General features: G+C 50.5%; 1 protein-coding gene across 1 annotated transcript; it reads left to right on the forward strand.

The window, feature by feature from the left end:
- Positions 1-96: 96 nt before the first annotated feature.
- Positions 97-4,836, forward strand: LOC123748688 (putative leucine-rich repeat-containing protein DDB_G0290503). Its single transcript, XM_069313544.1, has 3 exons — positions 97-327; positions 2,542-3,787; positions 4,490-4,836. The coding sequence occupies exons 1-3, from the start codon at positions 97-99 to the stop codon at positions 4,834-4,836; spliced, it is 1,824 nt and encodes a 607-aa protein (XP_069169645.1).
- Positions 4,837-21,730: the final 16,894 nt, after the last annotated feature.

The raw sequence follows: 21,730 nt of genomic DNA on the forward strand, positions 1-21,730 counted from the left end.
TCAATAACCCATATCAATGAAGATCAACACAAACTTATTAAGGAACTAGACATAACTAAGCACCTTATTTCAATGGGTTTCCAGGAAGATCATGTGATGACAACGTATCATAATCAACTCAAAGAGAAGGGGTTACCTTTCTTTGACATTGAGTCATTTATTGAAGCAGTCTTACAGTACATGGAAAACGAAGTTAGAAAATGTCTAGTAAATAAATTGGCATTGGCTGAAGTTGATGTTGTCCCAAGCCCAGCCATATCTGATAGAAATGAGTTGGCTTCTGACACAAACCAACAAGTAGAATCATCTACAACTTTAATGGAATTGGCAATGACTGAAGTTGATGTTGTTCCAAGCCAACCAATGTCTGATGGAACTGAGTTGGCTTCTGACCAAAACCAACAAGTAGAATCATCTACAACTTTAATACAGCCTATAGTAGATGAATTGGCATTGGCTGAAGTTGATGTTGTCCCAAGCCAACCAATGTCTGATGGAACTGAGTTGGCTTCTGACCAAAACCAACAAGTAGAATCATCTACAACTTTAATACAGCCTATAGTAGATGAATTGGCATTGGCTGAAGTTGGTGTTGTCCCAAGCCAACCAATGTCTGATGGAACTGAAGTAGAATCTACAATAGTTGATGAATTGACATTGACTGAAGTTGATGTTGTCCCAAGCCCACCAATGTCTGGTGATTCTAACCCACAACCATTATTTGGTAGAATAACTGATCAAGTTGCCACTCTCCTAAAGTCAGAAGGTACAATTAGACACAGAGTGATTGAGTGTAAGATTTGTATGGAGAATGAGAGTGAGTTAATGTTTTTACCTTGTAATCACATATGCACTTGTTTCAAATGTGCATCAAACATATCCACATGTCCAATTTGCAGAGCTGAGATAAAATATACTATTAAAGCAATTATATCATAGTAAAGAATGTTTTAGATGTGTGATAATGATATGAGATGTGCTGGTGGCTGAAGGTGCTGAGGGAGACCATATTGAAAATACTTCATACCCAAGACTCTTCTAAGAAATTAGAAAACATCATTGTCAAGAAAGTTGTGTTGGATACAAAAATATGTCCACACCTACAGTAATAAGGATGATTTTAGACCATTTACATAACATAATGTATCCTATCTATCAACCCGGCTGGAAATATATGAATTTCAAATCTTATTATTCCTATAATAAATACCTTATAATTATTATTGACGAAATATTATTCCTCTCCCCAGATATAATCTCAGATGAGGAAAAGTTGTAGTTTAGTTATACCAATGTGTGTGTGTGTATCCTTTCAAAATACATATTTCTATTTTTTTTTTTGTCTTTAAGGTAGTATAAAAGTGTCACTAAGGTAGCCTGCAGCAGAACACAGTTTATAGATTAATTAGTGGTAGAGTCGCAATCCAAGCACACTACACTACATACTACCTCTTGATATAACTTTCTAGACAGTGAAAGTGAACAAACAAGCAGTACTATTCAATCTCTGGCGGAACTGAAGAAGCAAACAACCATTCCACAAACTAGTCAAGCCAATCAACCAACTTGTCTGTCAACTGATCTACAACCACCCAACCAATCTGTCCATCAACTGGTCTACAACCACTCTTTTTCTGTTGGAAGTTTCTTTCTAGGGAAGTGGATAACAATTGATCATATAAAATAAGAGAGCACATACTGTTTTTCATAATGGTTGCACCATATGAATTTGATGACATGCAATTGTCAAGGTCTTTAGTATGTGTCTCAGGCAGAACATCCACTTTCGCTGCTACAGTTCCAGTGGACCCATTGCCTCCGAAATTAGCAGGACCCAGAACACAACAGCAACTATTGCTGAATATTAATAAGCTGAAACATGAAAACCATATTATTCAACAAAATTTGTCAGTTTTGTATGAAATGTTTAAAGAACAGGAGAAACAAATTTCTATGTTGAGAAGGGGTATAAGGGAATGGAGCATCCAAAAAAGTTCCTGTTCCGAAACCACTATCTCCTCCTACTTACTCAACACACCCACCATCTCCTCCTCCTCTTCCAATTAATTCTCTCAATCCATCATCGTCCCCTACAATTTCTATGAGAATCAGGTAATTGTCACCTGATCGTAGAATTATATTAAATCAATAATTTAAAAAAAAATGAGTGAAATTGTTAAAATAATCTTGAATACTATAACATTCCCAGACAATGGTTCCTCGGGTTTGAGAGAACGTATATTCATAAAAACTCTTATTAACAATTTTGTTGTTGTGAATGATGATGATAAAAGAATAATTTTATTATTGAATAAAATGCTTCATTTGTTTACTATCTCTGATCGATATATTAAATTAATAACTGAAACATATCCTCTTAAGAGTCAGAATCAACAAAAACAAACAATAGCTCATTTGAATAAAAAATGTAATGAATGCGAGAATGAAAAAAGTGAATTAGAAAATAAATGTGGATATCAAGATGCCACAATAACAGATTTAAATACAAATGTGAGAGATTTAGAACTTACTATTGTGCAGCTTACAGAGAAATTAGGAGACCAAGAAAATGAAATAGAGAATTTAAAGAGGGAAAATTCAACTCTTCAAGATAATCAAATGAAGCTTAGAATCCAATATGATGATGAAAAGAAACAGTATGAAACAGAATATGCATTTATGTTAGATGAGAAAGATAGACACATTCAACATATCTCCGAAGACAAAGACAAACAAATAAAAGACTTAGCTGATGAAAAAGAAAAACTAACTGATTTAATAAATTCAAATAATACTAGTATAAGTCGTCAACAACAAGAAGAATTAAATAGGAAAATAAATACAAATTTAATGTCTCTTAAGGAATACCAACTAAAATTAGCTGCATGTGAAAACGATATAAGGATCCAGAATATACAATTTCTGGAATGCCAACAAGCCCTACAAAAATGCAACTATGATAAACAATCAGACCAAGAAGAATATAATAAGCTATTAATATCCCAAAACCATTATGTTCAGGAATGCCAACAAAAACTACTAGATTGTGAAAATTCTAAACAAATTAAGTATGATGAATATAATACATTAGTAAAGAATATAAATGAAGCAAATAAATATAATATTGAAACATTAGAGCGACTTTATACAAAACCTACATTATCGAATAGCGATATAATTCATTGTTTTTCAAGCATATTTCCTTTAGATGATGATAATGAATCAAAGGAAACAAGAAAATCACAAATTGAAGCAATAATAAATAAGTTCATTCATCAGTTAAATACCGAACGTGATAACTACATTCACGAAGAACGTGAAAAGGACATTAGAGACAGGATTTCCCGTTTAAATTATTATATTAATAATATTGAATCACTCCAAAATAATGATTTACTTAATATTTTTACTAACGAGGAAGAAAGAAATTTATTTAATCAAATATTAGCAAAATTTAAAACTAATATTATCGATGAAACAGTATATGAACACGAACGTCAAATAATACCTTATGTAAATGAAAATGATCATTTAAAACGCCAATTAGACGAACCTAATTATGTTGCTAAATTGTTAATAGACGCGGTGACATCAATAGTTTTAGTTAAAGAAATTATAACCAAACGAATTGTTGACCTGGAAAAAGATCATAAAGGAACGAATGAGGAAGTTATAAAAGTTTATGCATTCGTTACTATTCTATATACATTATTCCAAAAGGAAATAAGGCAAGATTTGAATGCAAATAATGTACAACGCTTTTATTACATTATCTTGAACATGATTCGTAAGTCCCCTTCTGATAATATTCATGAAATACTGGCTTTACAACAACAAAATGATTTACATGTTAAGACCTTACAAGAAGAAAATGAAACAATAACTTCTAACCTGTTGACCATTCAACAGACAAATGCTAGTCTCCAGGATTCCAACAAACAAATGCTTTCAGAATTAAGTGAGACAAGAATGCATTTGTCGATGATTAACCATGATGAGACTTCGGTGGACCCCATAGAATATGAAGAAACTCAAATGAATAAATTCACATTAATCATCCAAGCTGTCACTAATCAGCTCGATGCTTACTTGGCCGGGACATGCAACAATAAGTATTTAAGATCAGCATTCGAAAAACTCTCAATGAGAAAAATGTTTTGCAAGAATGAAATGGCGAAATCTGAAATGATGCAATTATTTATTTCACTTTCAAATCATATCTTCAAATTTATATTCTGCGCCCAGTTCTATAAGAATCTTGTCACTGTAATAAACGATAATATTCTTCGGCGTTCCATTCAATTAAACCTTTATTTTTCAAGAGAAATGTATAACCACAAAGATATGCTATCTGAAATATTGAACATACCGATGATAAATGAAGCTATAGAAATAGCACCCGTTTTCCCAATTCTATACAATATTAGTAAATTAACACTGATAAATGGTACGTATTCTATAAGCAACTATGACGATAATAATCAAATAGTGTCTATCGATAACGAAAAGAAGAATTTAAAATCGATTGCGTTATTACACGAGGCTAATATGGAAGCAGAAAAATGGTGGTTCCTTAAAAACCTAAAAGTTAAGTACGAAAGTGTATTGGGTGATGACAGCATTTTAAAAGCAATCGCCTCTCAGAAAGTTTCTTCGCCTGAAACTGTTGAGAAAACAACAAAATCAAAAAGAGATAAAACGAACTTAAAAGACGCAAAACAAAGGACAAAAGATAAGACTCAAGGCAGGCGACAAGTCGAGGCATTAACAGAGAAAAAGAATCTGAAGGATAGACATATAAACACTATAAGGGGAGGAATAGTTGAAAATAAATAAGAGGATGTCGATGGTAAGCAGTCAACTCATTAGAGAAAGGAATTTTGTAAATACCTACCCCCCCCCTCAAAAAAAAAAATAAAAAATAAGAGACATCAGAGATTGGAAAAGGGGTTCAAGTTCATAGTAAGTGTGAGTTTGTAAAGATTTGCCACCATTCTCCAGTGTGTAATAAGCCAAATCAACTCGATGAGGATCTTTGGTGTTATGGCCAATTTTCACACAGGCATTACTAACCTTGTAATTAACCGAGATTTCAAATGACAAGGTATATTTTAATTGTTTTGGATTTCATCAGGTGTCTGATACTTTTGAGAAAAAATAATATCACTGTTACGAACCCGGATTCAGCGTCCGAGCCGGGAGCAGTGACAAACACGCCATCTGTGGGTCAGCTCCCGAAACCCCCGCCAAACGAACGACGACACCTACTGAGGACAGCGTGTACTGGCCTCGAGGACCAGTTTCCAGTCTGGTTCAGCGCTCAACACCGCCGCTCCTGACCTCTGGTGAGGTGGTGCTCCGACGACAGCGCCATCTATGGACTGGATACGTCAGGTGTTAGTATCTGAGCCTGTAAGTGTGGTGTTTTAGTGTCCCTGTTATTGATGACGTGTCTGCTTACAGAGCCGACCTGGGACCACTGTGTTGAAGGTGGAGTCAGTCTACCCGAGGCAGCCAGTCTCCATACTGTGAAGTTTGCTGCAGCTGTCGTGACGTCGTCCCCCCGGAAGAACACTGTGGTGTGTTAAGCCTGCCAGTGGAGTGGCAGTGGAAGGATTTACCCGGGACCGACGGTTGGAGACGATAATCCACTGGGGTATTGAGGACAGGTGATTGGGTGATTGGTGATATCACACGAGACTCCTGTCTAGGGCGTACCCCTTTTATCGTCCGTGGAGTGGCCGTACCAGCCTTGGTGGCTCAGTACCTGCCAGCAGACCTGCTGGACGTGTGGTTGACGGCCTCCACGACGGTGCCCCCAGTGGACCTGTGTTGTGGCTGACCTGTGGCCAGGGTAGACTCGGCGTTCTCAGAGGACACGTCTTGAGGCCACGAAGAAAGCACCGCAGACTCAGCACCTAGCTTCGAGGATCCATAGTCTCCAGCAGAAGACTACAGTGTTGATCCCCTTTGTAAAGTGTTAATACCCCTCCCCCTTGTGTACGTTTTACTTTTATATATTTAAATGGTGATGGTTATATTATATTATATTAAGTTCTTAACTTTCTTTCCCTACTCCCTTTTAAGTTACTTGCGTCACGGATCTCATCCCTTGATAGCCACTACTGGCTTGGGAACGGATACCTATATCTTCCTCTAACAACATCAGAGCAAGAACCCCGTTGCGTCCCGAGAGGGCCGTAACATAATTGGCATCCCCAGCGGGATCCGTCCCCTTGTTAAGTATGTTTGACAGGGGTGGTGAAGTGGCGTAATCCCTGTATATAATTCCCCCTGTGTGACGATTGTGACGTTATACGTCCTGTGCGGTGCTCAGTGACTAAGTGCGATATTGTGCAGTGCGGTGCTCGCTGTGATTAAGCGATTAAGTGCAATATTGACTAGTGCGGTGCTCAGTGATTTAGTGCAATATTGTAGAGCGAAGTGTTCGCTTGGACTCGGTGCAATATTGGGTAGTGCGGTGCCCGAAGTGATTACGTGCAATATTGGCAAGTGCAGTGTTTGGTGCGATAAAGTGCAATATTGACGTAGAACAGTGCTCGGTGTGTTAAGTGCTCGTTAAGTGTTCCATCTGTGACAATGGCAGACAAAGCTACCATTGATGATCTGGACGAGGTTCAGGCTTTTCTGAACAGAGAAGATTGTCTTGCCAGATTAAAATATCTGAGTAAACCAGAGCTTGTACTAGTGAGCGCCTACCTGGAGATCAAGATCCGTGCCAGTGATTCCCGTGTGGAGATCTTGTCCAAGGTACACCGGCACCTGAAGGCAGAAGAGAAACAGGAAGGCGAGACTCCTAGTACAAAGGAAGGTGAGGAAATAGCTTCCACGGAAAAGGAAGATAAGGGCAGCGACGTTGACAGTGATGCAGGTGAGCTTAATATCAGCTTCCTAACTGTCAAGATGCGTGCCCTGGAAATTAATCGGGAAATTGAATGGAAGAAGTTAGAAATGGAACGAGAATTAAAAGATAAAGAAATGGAGATGAAAGAAAAGGAATTGGCGATGAGGCGTTTAGAATTAGAAAGAGAAGAGAAACGAGAGAGACAAGATAAAGAATTAGAGATGAGACGTTTAGAATTAGAAGAAAGGAAATCAGAGAGAGAAAAAGAAGAGAAACGAGAGAGAGAAGAACGAGAAAGAGAAGAGAAACGAGAGAGAGAAGAACGAGAAAGAGAGGAGAAACGAGAACGAGAAGAACGAGACAGAGAAAAAGAAGAGAGAGAAAGAGAAGAGAAACGAGAAAGAGAAGAGCGAGAAAGAGAAGACAGACGAGAGAGGGAAGAACGAGAAAGAGAGAGAGAAGAACGAGACAGGCAAGAACGACAGGACAAAGAGGAAAGAGAGAGACAACATGAACTAGAAGTATTGCGATTAGGCGGTGGTCGGAGGCAAACAACGGACACCAGTAGCTTCGATCCGGTACGCAACATCAAAATGGTCCCCAAATTCCATGAGAAGGAGGTGTCAAAATTCTTTGCAGCCTTCGAGAAAGTCGCTGCCTCTTTGGAGTGGCCAAGGGAGAATTGGGCCATCATGATACAGTCAGTCTTGACTGGGAAGGCCCAAATTGCCTACTCTACGTTATCCCTTGACGACTCCAGCGATTATGACAAGGTGAAGAAAGTTGTGCTCATGGCGTACCAATTGGTACCTGAGGCTTATAGGCAAAAGTTCAGAAACCTGAAGAAGACCTCAGAGCACACTTTTACCGAATTCGCCACGATCAAGGAGCGACTTTTCCAAGAATGGTGTGCCTCTCGGAAGGTGGAGACCAGGGAAGACCTCGAACAGCTGATTCTGCTCGAGGACTTCAAGGATTGTTTGTCTGGAGACCTCAAGACGTACTTAGAAGAGCAGCAGGTGGAGACCTTGAGTGCAGCAGCCACCATGGCTGAAGAGTATATCCTGACTCATAGGCCGTCTGCTAAGTACGTCCCGAGGAATTACCAGCGCCGGTTTGACAGACCTCAGGATGATGAAGAGACTCCCGTCCCACGAAGCGCTAAGAAGACACCCCCAAGTAGCCCCCGAAGAACAAGTCCCAGTAGTCCGAAACACCGTAGTCCAAGGAGGAATATGGTGTGCTGGACTTGTGGGCAGAAAGGGCACATAGCTGCTAGGTGCCGAGGTAGAAGAGGTGGCAGCGCACGAAGGGAGGTGATGTTGATGAGCTGTGTTACACCACCAGCAGGAAACCAGTCTACGATGACGCAGGAAGGACCAAGTTTGTTTGCCCCTCACACTTCATGCGGGTATGTAACGAGTGATCATACTGGTAGATCAGTTGTAGTGCTCAGAGATAGTGGAGCAGCCCAGTCCCTGATCGTGAAGAGCTCGTTACCCGAGGGAGTAAGTGTGGATGGGAGACCAGAGGTGATCCTGGTCGGGTTTCCAAGGACGCAGTACATCGCCCCCTTAGTGCCAGTACATCTCGACTCGCCTTATTTCAGCGGCACATGTGCGTTGGCAGTAGTCGATACCCTCCCTGTGGCTGGGATTGACGTGGTACTAGCCAACGACTTGGTGACCGATTGGAGCACCAATCATCCCAAGGTTGCGGACGAGTTTACCAGAACAGCACGGTCTGAGGTAACAGGCAATGGTAATGTCCAGGTAGAGACAGACCCGGATTTGAACATGTCTAATTTGTCCTCTCCCCCGCAGATCGACAGTTATCTAGCAGTGTCTCCTGATTCTCTCGACAAGGAACATGAGGTTACGATGGCAGAAGTACCTGAGCTAGAAGAGAGGCCTCGTGTGCAGGCACCCACGGATACCAACGAGTCTGGAGCGAAGGCGGATGTGTGCTTGCGGTATGGCAAGTTACAGCGTGTAGTGGACCAGCCAGAGATTCCCCAGACGTCAGAGGTATGTGAGGTGTGTTCAAAAGGTCTAGTGCCCTCTTCTGTCCAAGCCAGGCTAGTGGATGGTGCCGGCTATGGACATGACAAGCTCAGGAAACTTATCCCTCGACTTACCAAATGTTTCCTACCGGTATTTTGTTTTGTTCTCATATGTGTTCCCAGTGTTCTCAGTAAGGATCAGTGGACGACCCGAAGAATGATGGCTCCCATGAACATCGTGAAGAGGTCCCAGGGATTGGAGATTTGTACTGCAAGGGTTGCAGTTGAAGGGACCTGGGAGGTAATAGATGATACAGGAGGTACGATATGTGATAATAGGAGTGACTGTTTCCGACAGGTTGACACCCCCCGCGTGACTGCTCAGCCTCAACACAGCGTTATACGGAACGTTGGTCGACCTGACGGGGGCAGAGCGAATGCCATCTTCGGTGAGCAAGCAGTCCTGTTGGAACTAGGTGCGGGCCTAGTAGAAGAGTATGTAGTAAGTACTGCCTTGCCCACTGTCGCTATCACTCTGAATTATCAGACCTCTGTATTTCAGGTTCCCGTCTCCCTGAAGGACCATCGGACTGGCACCAGAAATGCCGTCTGTGGTCAGCCATCATCGGTGCCACGACATAGGGAAGTGTCGAGTCACCCCAGATCGTGTCGAAACCAATCCGTACTCGAGAGAGGTGAGATGATGCCCCTGCTTGACATCGCAGTGGAGACGTGGGAGACGTGGAAGATTACGTCAGGCAGATCATTGCCTTCTATCTGCAAACTCCCGTTGTGCCGGAATTGCCCATTAGGACAGTTCTGTGGACGAGACAGCCTCACCATTCCAGATTATCATGCATGTGTGTCCATTTGGAGTTGTGTCGCCGTACTAATTTGGTTTGTGTTTCTTTTTATAGAACCCCAAACCAAATTCTTTTTGGTGGGGAGGTGTTACGAACCCGGATTCAGCGTCCGAGCCGGGAGCAGTGACAAACACGCCATCTGTGGGTCAGCTCCCGAAACCCCCGCCAAACGAACGACGACACCTACTGAGGACAGCGTGTACTGGCCTCGAGGACCAGTTTCCAGTCTGGTTCAGCGCTCAACACCGCCGCTCCTGACCTCTGGTGAGGTGGTGCTCCGACGACAGCGCCATCTATGGACTGGATACGTCAGGTGTTAGTATCTGAGCCTGTAAGTGTGGTGTTTTAGTGTCCCTGTTATTGATGACGTGTCTGCTTACAGAGCCGACCTGGGACCACTGTGTTGAAGGTGGAGTCAGTCTACCCGAGGCAGCCAGTCTCCATACTGTGAAGTTTGCTGCAGCTGTCGTGACGTCGTCCCCCCGGAAGAACACTGTGGTGTGTTAAGCCTGCCAGTGGAGTGGCAGTGGAAGGATTTACCCGGGACCGACGGTTGGAGACGATAATCCACTGGGGTATTGAGGACAGGAGGGTGATTGGTGATATCACACGAGACTCCTGTCTAGGGCGTACCCCTTTTATCGTCCGTGGAGTGGCCGTACCAGCCTTGGTGGCTCAGTACCTGCCAGCAGACCTGCTGGACGTGTGGTTGACGGCCTCCACGACGGTGCCCCCAGTGGACCTGTGTTGTGGCTGACCTGTGGCCAGGGTAGACTCGGCGTTCTCAGAGGACACGTCTTGAGGCCACGAAGAAAGCACCGCGGACTCAGCACCTAGCTTCGAGGATCCATAGTCTCCAGCAGAAGACTACAGTGTTGATCCCCTTTGTAAAGTGTTAATACCCCTCCCCCTTGTGTACGTTTTACTTTTATATATTTAAATGGTGATGGTTATATTATATTATATTAAGTTCTTAACTTTCTTTCCCTACTCCCTTTTAAGTTACTTGCGTCACGGATCTCATCCCTTGATAGCCACTACTGGCTTGGGAACGGATACCTATATCTTCCTCTAACAACATCAGAGCAAGAACCCCGTTGCGTCCCGAGAGGGCCGTAACAGTGTCCCCTCCACTGTGTTTCCCCTCTACTGTGTGGTCCCCCCACTGTGTGTCCCCTCCACTGTGTGTCCCCTCCACTGTGTGTCCCATCCACTGTGTATCACCTCCACTGTGTGGTCCCTTCACTGTGTGTCCCCTCCACTGTGTCCCCTCCATTGTGTGGTCCCTCAACTGTGTGGTTCCTCCACTGTGTTGTCCCCTCCACTGTGTGGCCATCTCCACTGTGTGGTCCCTCCACTGTGTGGTCCCCTCCACTGTGTGGTCCCCCACTGTGTCCCCTCCACTGTGTGTCCCCTCCACTGTGTGTCCCCTCCACTGTGTGTCCCCTCCACTGTGTGTCCCCTCCACTGTGTGTCCCCTCCACTGTGTGTCCCCTTTATTGTGTGGTCCCTCCACTGTGTCCCCTCTACTGTGTGGTCCCTCCACTGTGTGTCCCCTCCACTGTGTGGTCCCTCCACTGTGTGTCCCTTTATTATGTGGTCCCTCCACTGTGTCCCCTCTACTGTGTGGTCCCTCCACTGTGTGTCCCCTCCACTGTGTGTCCACTCCACTGTGTGTCCCCTCCAATGTGTGGTTCGTCCACTGTGTGGCCCTTTCCACTGTGTGGTCCCTCCACTGTGTCGACCCCTCCACTGTGTGGTTCCCTCCACTATGTGGTCCCCTCCACTGTGTGTCCCCTCCACTGTGTGTCCCCTCCAATGTGTGGTCCTTCTAGCGTCCGCTCCACTGTGTGGTCCCCTCCACTGTGTGGTTCCTCCACTGTGTGGTCCCCTCCACTGTGTGGTCCCTCCACTGTGTCGTCCCCTCCACTGTGTGGTCCCCCCACTGTGTGGTCCCCTCCACTGTGTGGTTCCTCCACTGTATGGTCCCCTCCACTGTGTGTCCCCTCCACTGTGTGTCCCCTCCACTGTGTGGTCCCTCCACTGTGTGGTCCCTCCACTGTGTGGTCCCTCCACTGTGTGTCCCCTCCACTGTGTGGTCCCCCCACTGTGTGGTCCCTCCACTGTGTGGCCCCTCCACTGTGTGTCCCCTCCACTGTGTGGTCCCCCCACTGTGTGTCCCCTCCACTGTGTGGTCCCTCCACTGTGTGGTCCCTCCATTGTGTGGTCCCCCCACTGTGTGGTCCCCTTCATTGTGTGGTCCCCTCCACTGTGTGGTCCCCTCCACTGTGTGGTCCCCCCACTGTGTGGGTCCCCTCCACTGTGTGGTTCCTCCACTGTGTGGTCCCCTCCACTGTGTGTCCCCTCCACTGTGTGTCCCCTCCACTGTGTGATCCCTCCACAGTGTGTCCCCTCCACTGTGTGTCCCCTGCACTGTGTGTCCCCTCCACAGTGTGTCCCCTCCACAGTGTGTCCCCTCCACTATGTGTCCCCTCGACAGTGTGGTCCCTCCAATGTGTGTCCCCTCCACTGTGTGTCCCCTCCACTGTGTGGTCCCTCCACTGTGTGGTCCATCCACTGTGTGGTCCCCTCCACTGTGTTGTCCCTCCACTGTGTGGTCCCTCCACTGTGTGTCCCCTCCACTGTGTGGTCCCTCCACTGTGTGTCCCCTGCACTGTGTGTCCCCTCCACTGTGTGTCCCCTTCACTGTGTGGTCCCCTCCAATGTGTGGTCCCTCCACTGTGTGTCCCCTCCACTGTGTGTCCCCTCCATTGTGTGTCCCCTCCACTGTGTGTCCCCTCCACTGTGTGTCCCCTCCACTGTGTGGTCACTCCACTGTGTACTCACCTAGTTGTACTCACCTAGTTGTGCTTGCGGGGGTTGAGCTCTGGCTCTTTGGTCCCGCCTCTCAACTGTCAATCAACAGGTGTACAGGTTCCTGAGCCTATTGGGCTATATCATATCTACACTTGAAACTGCGTATGGAGTCAGCCTCCACCACATCACTTCCTAATGCATTCCATTTGTCAACCACTCTGACACTAAAAAAGTTCTTTCTAATATCTCTGTGGCTCCTTTGGGCACTCAGTTTCCACCTGTGTCCCCTAGTGCGTGTGCTTTTTGTGTTAAACAGCCTGTCTTTATCAACCCTGTCAATTCCCTTGAGGATCTTGAATGTGGTGATCATGTCCCCCCTAACTCTTCTGTCTTCCAATGTGTGGTCCCTCCACTGTGTGTCCCCTCCACTGTGTGGTCCCTCCACTGTGTGTCCCCTCCACTGTGTGTCCCCTCCACTGTGTGGTTCCTCCACTGTGTGGTCCCCTCCACTGTGTGGTCCCTCCACTGTGTGGTCCCTCCACTGTGTGGTCCCCTCCACTGTGTGGTCCACCTACTGTGTGGTCCCCTCCACTGTGTGGTTCCTCTACTGTGTGGTCCGCTCCACTGTGTGGTCCCTCCACTGTGTGGTCCCTCCACTGTGTGTCCCCTCCACTGTGTGGTCCCCCCACTGTGTGTCCCCTCCACTGTGTGGTCCCCCTACTGTGTGGTCCCCTCCACTGTATGGTCCCTCCACTGTGTGGTCCGCTCCACTGTGTGGTCCCTCTACTGTGTGGTCCCTCCACTGTGTGTCCCCCCCACTGTGTGGTCCCCCCACTGTGTGTCCCCTCCACTGTGTGGTCCCCCCACTGTGTGTCCCCTCCACTGTGTGGTCCCCCCACTGTGTGGTCCCTCCACTGTGTGGTCCCCTCCACTGTGTGGTCCCCCCACTGTGTGTCCCCTCCACTGTGTGTCCCCTCCACTGTGTGTCCCATCCACAATGTATCACCTCCACTGAGTGGTCCCTCCACTGTGTGTTCCCTCCACTGTGTGTCCCCTCCATTGTGTGGTCCCTCCACTGTGTGGTTCCTCCACTGTGTTGTCCCCTCCACTGAGTGGTCCCCTCCACTGTGTGGTCCCTCCACTGTGTGTCCCCTTCACTGTGTGGTCCCCTCCACTGTGTGGTCCCTCCACTGTGTGTCCCCTCCACTGTGTGTCCCCTCCATTGTGTTTCCCCTCCACTGTGTGGTCCCTCCACTGTGTGTCCCCTCCACTGTGAGGTCCCCTCCACTGTGTGTCCCCTCCACTGTGTGTCCCCTCCACTGTGTGTCCCCTCCACTGTGTGGTCACTCCACTGTGTACTCACCTAGTTGTACTCACCTAGTTGTGCTTGCGGGGGTTGAGCTCTGGCTCTTTGGTCCCGCCTCTCAACTGTCAATCAACAGGTGTACAGGTTCCTGAACCTATTGGGCTATATCATATCTACACTTGAAACTGTGTATGAAGTCAGCCTCCACCACATCACTTCCTAATGCATTCCATTTGTCAACCACTCTGACACTAAAAAAAGTTCTTTCTAATATCTCTGTGGCTCCTTTGGGCACTCAGTTTCCACCTGTGTCCCCTAGTGCGTGTGCTTTTTGTGTTAAACAGCCTGTCTTTATCAACCCTGTCAATTCCCTTGAGGATCTTGAATGTGGTGATCATGTCCCCCCTAACTCTTCTGTCTTCCAATGTGTGGTCCCTCCACTGTGTGTCCCCTCCACTGTGTGGTCCCTCCACTGTGTGTCCCCTCCACTGTGTGTCCCCTCCACTGTGTGTCCCCTCCACTGTGTGTCCCCTCCACTGTGTGGTTCCTCCACTGTGTGGTCCCCTCCACTGTGTGGTCCCTCCACTGTGTGGTCCCTCCACTGTGTGGTCCCCTCCACTGTGTGGTCCCCCTACTGTGTGGACCCCTCCACTGTGTGGTTCCTCTACTGTGTGGTCCGCTCCACTGTGTGGTCCCTCCACTGTGTGGTCCCTCCACTGTGTGTCCCCTCCACTGTGTGGTCCCCCCACTGCGTGTCCCCTCCACTGTGTGGTCCCCCTACTGTGTGGTCCCCTCCACTGTATGGTCCCTCCACTGTGTGGTCCGCTCCACTGTGTGGTCCCTCTACTGTGTGGTCCCTCCACTGTGTGTCCCCTCCACTGTGTGGTCCCCCCCTGTGTGTCCCCTCCACTTTGTGGTCCCCCCACTGTGTGTCCCCTCCACTGTGTGGTCCCCCCACTGTGTGGTCCCTCCACTGTGTGGTCCCCTCCACTGTGTGGTCCCCCCACTGTGTGTCCCCTCCACTGTGTGTCCCATCCACAATGTATCACCTCCACTGAGTGGTCCCTCCACTGTGTGTTCCCTCCACTGTGTGTCCCCTCCATTGTGTGGTCCCTCCACTGTGTGGTTCCTCCACTGCGTTGTCCCCTCCACTGTGTGGTCCCCTCCACTGTGTGGTCCCTCCACTGTGTGGTCCCTCCACCGTGTGGTCCCCTCCACTGTGTGGTCCCCCCACTGTGTGTCCCCTCTACTGTGTGTCCTCTCCACTGTGTGTCCCCTCCACTGTGTGTCCCCTCCACTGTGTGTCCCCTCCACTGTGTGTCCCCTCCACTGTGTGTCCCCTTTATTGTGATGTCCCTCCACTGTGTGTCCCCTCTACTGTGTGGTCCCTCCTCTGTGTGTCCCCTCCACTGTGTGGTCCCCTCCACTGTGTGTTCCCTCCACTGTGTGTCCACCCTACTATGTGTCCCCTCCAATGTGTGGTCCCTCCAGCGTCCCCTCCACTGTGTGTCCCCTCCACTGTGTGTCCCCTCCACTGTGTGTCCCCTTTATTGTGTGGTCCCTCCACTGTGTGTCCCCTCCACTGTGTGGTCCCTCCACTGTGTGGTTCCTCCACTGTGTGGTCCCCTCCACTGTGTATCCCCTCCACTGTGTGTCCCCTCCACTGTATGTCCCCTCCACTGTGTGGTTCCCTCCACTGTGTGGTCCCCTCCACTGTGTGTCCCCTCCACTGTGTGGTCCCCCCACTGTTTGGTCCCTCCACTGTGTGTCCTCTCCAATGTGTGGTCCCTCCAGCGTCCCCTCCACTGTGTGGTCCCCTCCACTGTGTGGTCCCTCCACTGTGTGTCCCCTCCACTGTGTGGTCCCCCCACTGTGTGTCCCCTCCAATGTGTGGTTCGTCCACTGTGTGGCCCTTTCCACTGTGTGGTCCCTCCACTGTGTCGACCCCTCCACTGTGTGGTTCCCTCCACTATGTGGTCCCCTCCACTGTGTGTCCCCTCCACTGTGTGTCCCCTCCAATGTGTGGTCCTTCTAGCGTCCGCTCCACTGTGTGGTCCCCTCCACTGTGTGGTTCCTCCACTGTGTGGTCCCCTCCACTGTGTGGTCCTCCACTGTGTCGTCCCCTCCACTGTGTGGTCCCCCCACTGTGTGGTCCCCTCCACTGTGTGGTTCCTCCACTGTATGGTCCCCTCCACTGTGTGTCCCCTCCACTGTGTGTCCCCTCCACTGTGTGGTCCCTCCACTGTGTGGTCCCTCCACTGTGTGGTCCCTCCACTGTGTGTCCCCTCCACTGTGTGGTCCCCCCACTGTGTGGTCCCTCCACTGTGTGGCCCCTCCACTGTGTGTCCCCTCCACTGTGTGGTCCCCCCACTGTGTGTCCCCTCCACTGTGTGGTCCCTCCACTGTGTGGTCCCTCCATTGTGTGGTCCCCCCACTGTGTGGTCCCCTTCATTGTGTGGTCCCCTCCACTGTGTGGTCCCCTCCACTGTGTGGTCCCCCCACTGTGTGGGTCCCCTCCACTGTGTGGTTCCTCCACTGTGTGGTCCCCTCCACTGTGTGTCCCCTCCACTGTGTGTCCCCTCCACTGTGTGATCCCTCCACAGTGTGTCCCCTCCACTGTGTGTCCCCTGCACTGTGTGTCCCCTCCACAGTGTGTCCCCTCCACAGTGTGTCCCCTCCACTATGTGTCCCCTCGACAGTGTGGTCCCTCCAATGTGTGTCCCCTCCACTGTGTGTCCCCTCCACTGTGTGGTCCCTCCACTGTGTGGTCCATCCACTGTGTGGTCCCCTCCACTGTGTTGTCCCTCCACTGTGTGGTCCCTCCACTGTGTGTCCCCTCCACTGTGTGGTCCCTCCACTGTGTGTCCCCTGCACTGTGTGTCCCCTCCACTGTGTGTCCCCTTCACTGTGTGGTCCCCTCCAATGTGTGGTCCCTCCACTGTGTGTCCCCTCCACTGTGTGTCCCCTCCATTGTGTGTCCCCTCCACTGTGTGTCCCCTCCACTGTGTGTCCCCTCCACTGTGTGGTCACTCCACTGTGTACTCACCTAGTTGTACTCACCTAGTTGTGCTTGCGGGGGTTGAGCTCTGGCTCTTTGGTCCCGCCTCTCAACTGTCAATCAACAGGTGTACAGGTTCCTGAGCCTATTGGGCTATATCATATCTACACTTGAAACTGCGTATGGAGTCAGCCTCCACCACATCACTTCCTAATGCATTCCATTTGTCAACCACTCTGACACTAAAAAAGTTCTTTCTAATATCTCTGTGGCTCCTTTGGGCACTCAGTTTCCACCTGTGTCCCCTAGTGCGTGTGCTTTTTGTGTTAAACAGCCTGTCTTTATCAACCCTGTCAATTCCCTTGAGGATCTTGAATGTGGTGATCATGTCCCCCCTAACTCTTCTGTCTTCCAATGTGTGGTCCCTCCACTGTGTGTCCCCTCCACTGTGTGGTCCCTCCACTGTGTGTCCCCTCCACTGTGTGTCCCCTCCACTGTGTGGTTCCTCCACTGTGTGGTCCCCTCCACTGTGTGGTCCCTCCACTGTGTGGTCCCTCCACTGTGTGGTCCCCTCCACTGTGTGGTCCACCTACTGTGTGGTCCCCTCCACTGTGTGGTTCCTCTACTGTGTGGTCCGCTCCACTGTGTGGTCCCTCCACTGTGTGGTCCCTCCACTGTGTGTCCCCTCCACTGTGTGGTCCCCCCACTGTGTGTCCCCTCCACTGTGTGGTCCCCCTACTGTGTGGTCCCCTCCACTGTATGGTCCCTCCACTGTGTGGTCCGCTCCACTGTGTGGTCCCTCTACTGTGTGGTCCCTCCACTGTGTGTCCCCCCCACTGTGTGGTCCCCCCACTGTGTGTCCCCTCCACTGTGTGGTCCCCCCACTGTGTGTCCCCTCCACTGTGTGGTCCCCCCACTGTGTGGTCCCTCCACTGTGTGGTCCCCTCCACTGTGTGGTCCCCCCACTGTGTGTCCCCTCCACTGTGTGTCCCCTCCACTGTGTGTCCCATCCACAATGTATCACCTCCACTGAGTGGTCCCTCCACTGTGTGTTCCCTCCACTGTGTGTCCCCTCCATTGTGTGGTCCCTCCACTGTGTGGTTCCTCCACTGTGTTGTCCCCTCCACTGAGTGGTCCCCTCCACTGTGTGGTCCCTCCACTGTGTGTCCCCTTCACTGTGTGGTCCCCTCCACTGTGTGGTCCCTCCACTGTGTGTCCCCTCCACTGTGTGTCCCCTCCATTGTGTTTCCCCTCCACTGTGTGGTCCCTCCACTGTGTGTCCCCTCCACTGTGAGGTCCCCTCCACTGTGTGTCCCCTCCACTGTGTGTCCCCTCCACTGTGTGTCCCCTCCACTGTGTGGTCACTCCACTGTGTACTCACCTAGTTGTACTCACCTAGTTGTGCTTGCGGGGTTGAGCTCTGGCTCTTTGGTCCCGCCTCTCAACTGTCAATCAACAGGTGTACAGGTTCCTGAACCTATTGGGCTATATCATATCTACACTTGAAACTGTGTATGAAGTCAGCCTCCACCACATCACTTCCTAATGCATTCCATTTGTCAACCACTCTGACACTAAAAAAAGTTCTTTCTAATATCTCTGTGGCTCCTTTGGGCACTCAGTTTCCACCTGTGTCCCCTAGTGCGTGTGCTTTTTGTGTTAAACAGCCTGTCTTTATCAACCCTGTCAATTCCCTTGAGGATCTTGAATGTGGTGATCATGTCCCCCCTAACTCTTCTGTCTTCCAATGTGTGGTCCCTCCACTGTGTGTCCCCTCCACTGTGTGGTCCCTCCACTGTGTGTCCCCTCCACTGTGTGTCCCCTCCACTGTGTGTCCCCTCCACTGTGTGTCCCCTCCACTGTGTGGTTCCTCCACTGTGTGGTCCCCTCCACTGTGTGGTCCCTCCACTGTGTGGTCCCTCCACTGTGTGGTCCCCTCCACTGTGTGGTCCCCCTACTGTGTGGACCCCTCCACTGTGTGGTTCCTCTACTGTGTGGTCCGCTCCACTGTGTGGTCCCTCCACTGTGTGGTCCCTCCACTGTGTGTCCCCTCCACTGTGTGGTCCCCCCTGCGTGTCCCCTCCACTGTGTGGTCCCCCTACTGTGTGGTCCCCTCCACTGTATGGTCCCTCCACTGTGTGGTCCGCTCCACTGTGTGGTCCCTCTACTGTGTGGTCCCTCCACTGTGTGTCCCCTCCACTGTGTGGTCCCCCCACTGTGTGTCCCCTCCACTTTGTGGTCCCCCCACTGTGTGTCCCCTCCACTGTGTGGTCCCCCCACTGTGTGGTCCCTCCACTGTGTGGTCCCCTCCACTGTGTGGTCCCCCCACTGTGTGTCCCCTCCACTGTGTGTCCCATCCACAATGTATCACCTCCACTGAGTGGTCCCTCCACTGTGTGTTCCCTCCACTGTGTGTCCCCTCCATTGTGTGGTCCCTCCACTGTGTGGTTCCTCCACTGCGTTGTCCCCTCCACTGTGTGGTCCCCTCCACTGTGTGGTCCCTCCACTGTGTGGTCCCTCCACCGTGTGGTCCCCTCCACTGTGTGGTCCCCCCACTGTGTGTCCCCTCTACTGTGTGTCCTCTCCACTGTGTGTCCCCTCCACTGTGTGTCCCCTCCACTGTGTGTCCCCTCCACTGTGTGTCCCCTCCACTGTGTGTCCCCTTTATTGTGATGTCCCTCCACTGTGTGTCCCCTCTACTGTGTGGTCCCTCCTCTGTGTGTCCCCTCCACTGTGTGGTCCCCTCCACTGTGTGTTCCCTCCACTGTGTGTCCACCCTACTATGTGTCCCCTCCAATGTGTGGTCCCTCCAGCGTCCCCTCCACTGTGTGTCCCCTCCACTGTGTGTCCCCTCCACTGTGTGTCCCCTTTATTGTGTGGTCCCTCCACTGTGTGTCCCCTCCACTGTGTGGTCCCTCCACTGTGTGGTTCCTCCACTGTGTGGTCCCCTCCACTGTGTATCCCTCCACTGTGTGTCCCCTCCACTGTATGTCCCCTCCACTGTGTGGTTCCCTCCACTGTGTGGTCCCCTCCACTGTGTCCCCTCCACTGTGTGGTCCCCCACTGTGTGTCCCCTCCACTGTGTGTCCTCTCCAATGTGTGGTCCCTCCAGCGTCCCCTCCACTGTGTGGTCCCCTCCACTGTGTGGTCCCTCCACTGTGTGTCCCCTCCACTGTGTGGTCCCCCCACTGTGTGTGCCCTCCACTGTGTGGTCCCCTCCACTGTGTGGTCCCTCCGCTGTGTGGTCCCCTCCACTGTGTGGTCCCCCCACTGTGTTGTCCCTCCACTGTGTGTCCCCTCCACTGTGTGGTCCCTCCAATGTGTGTCCCCTCCACTGTGTGGTCCCCTCCACTGTGTGTACCCTCCACTGTGTGTCCCCTCCACAGTGTGTCCTCTCCAATGTGTGGTCCCTCCAGCGTCCCCTCCACTGTGTGGTCCCTTCCACTGTGTGGTTCCTACACTGTGTGGTCCCCTCCACTGTGTGGTCCCTCCACTGTGTCGTCCCCTCCACTGTGTGGTCCCCCACTGTGTGGTTCACTCCACTGTGTGGTCCCTCCACTGTGTCGTCCCCTCCACTGTGTGGTCCCCCACTGTGTGGTTCCCTCCACTGTGTGGTTCCTCCACTGTGTGGTCCCCTCCACTGTGTCCCCTCCACTGTGTGGTCCCCCCACTGTGTGTCCCCTCCACTGTGTGTCCTCTCCAATGTGTGGTCCCTCCAGCGTCCCCTCCACTGTGTGGTCCCCTCCACTGTGTGGTTCCTCCACTGTGTGGTCCCCTCCACTGTGTGGTCCCTTCACTGTATCGTCCCCTCCACTGTGTGGTCCCCCCATTGTGTGGTCCCCTCCACTGTGTAGTTCCTCCACTGTGTGGTCCCCTCCACTGTGTGTCCCCTTCACTGTGTGGTCCCTCCTCTGTGTGGTCCCTCCACTGTGTGGTCCCTTCACTGTGTGTCCCCTCCACTGTGTGGTCCCCCCACTGTGTGGTCCCTGCACTGTGTGGTCCCTCCACTGTGTGAAACCCCTCCACTGTGTGGTCCCTCCACTGTGTGGTCCCTCCACTGTGTGGTCCCCTCCACTGTATGGTCCCCTCCACTGTGTGGTCCCCCCACTGTGTGGTCCCCCACTGTGTGGTTCCTCCACTGTGTTGTCCCCTCCACTGTGTGTCCTCTCTAATGTGTGGTCCCTCCAGCGTCCCCTCCACTGTGTGGTCCCCTCCACTGTGTGGTTCCTCCACTGTGTGGTCCCCTCCACTGTGTGGTCCCTTCACTGTATCGTCCCCTCCACTGTGTGGTCCCCCCACTGTGTGGTCCTCTCCACTGTGTGGTTCCTCCACTGTGTGTCCCCTCCACTGTGTGGTCCCTCCACTGTGTGGTCCCTCCACTGTGTGGTCCCTCCACTGTGTGGTCCCCTCCACTGTATGGTCCCCTCCACTGTGTGGTCCCCCCACTGTGTGGTCCCCTCCACTGTGTGGTTCCTCCACTGTGTGGTCCCCTCCACTGTGTGTCCCCTCCACTGTGTGTTCCCCCACTGCGTACTCACCTAGTTGTACTCACCTAGTTGTGCTTGCGGGGGTTGAGCTCTGGCTCTTTGGTCCCGCCTCTCAACTGTCAATCAACAGGTGTACAGGTTCCTGAGCCTATTGGGCTCTATCATATCTATACTTGAAACTGTGTATGGAGTCAGCCTCCACCACATCACTGCCTAATGCATTCCATTTGTCAACCACTCTGACACTAAAAAAGTTCTTTCTAATATCTCTGTGGCTCATTTGGGCACTCAGTTTCCACCTGTGTCCCCTAGTGCGTGTGCCTCTTGTGTTAAACAGCCTGTCTTTATCAACCCTGTCAATTCCCTTGAGGATCTTGAATGTGGCGATCATG

The sequence above is a fragment of the Procambarus clarkii genome, chromosome 75 (genome assembly GCF_040958095.1).
Source record: "Procambarus clarkii isolate CNS0578487 chromosome 75, FALCON_Pclarkii_2.0, whole genome shotgun sequence".
In the NCBI taxonomy this organism is placed as follows: Eukaryota; Metazoa; Arthropoda; class Malacostraca; order Decapoda; family Cambaridae; genus Procambarus; species Procambarus clarkii.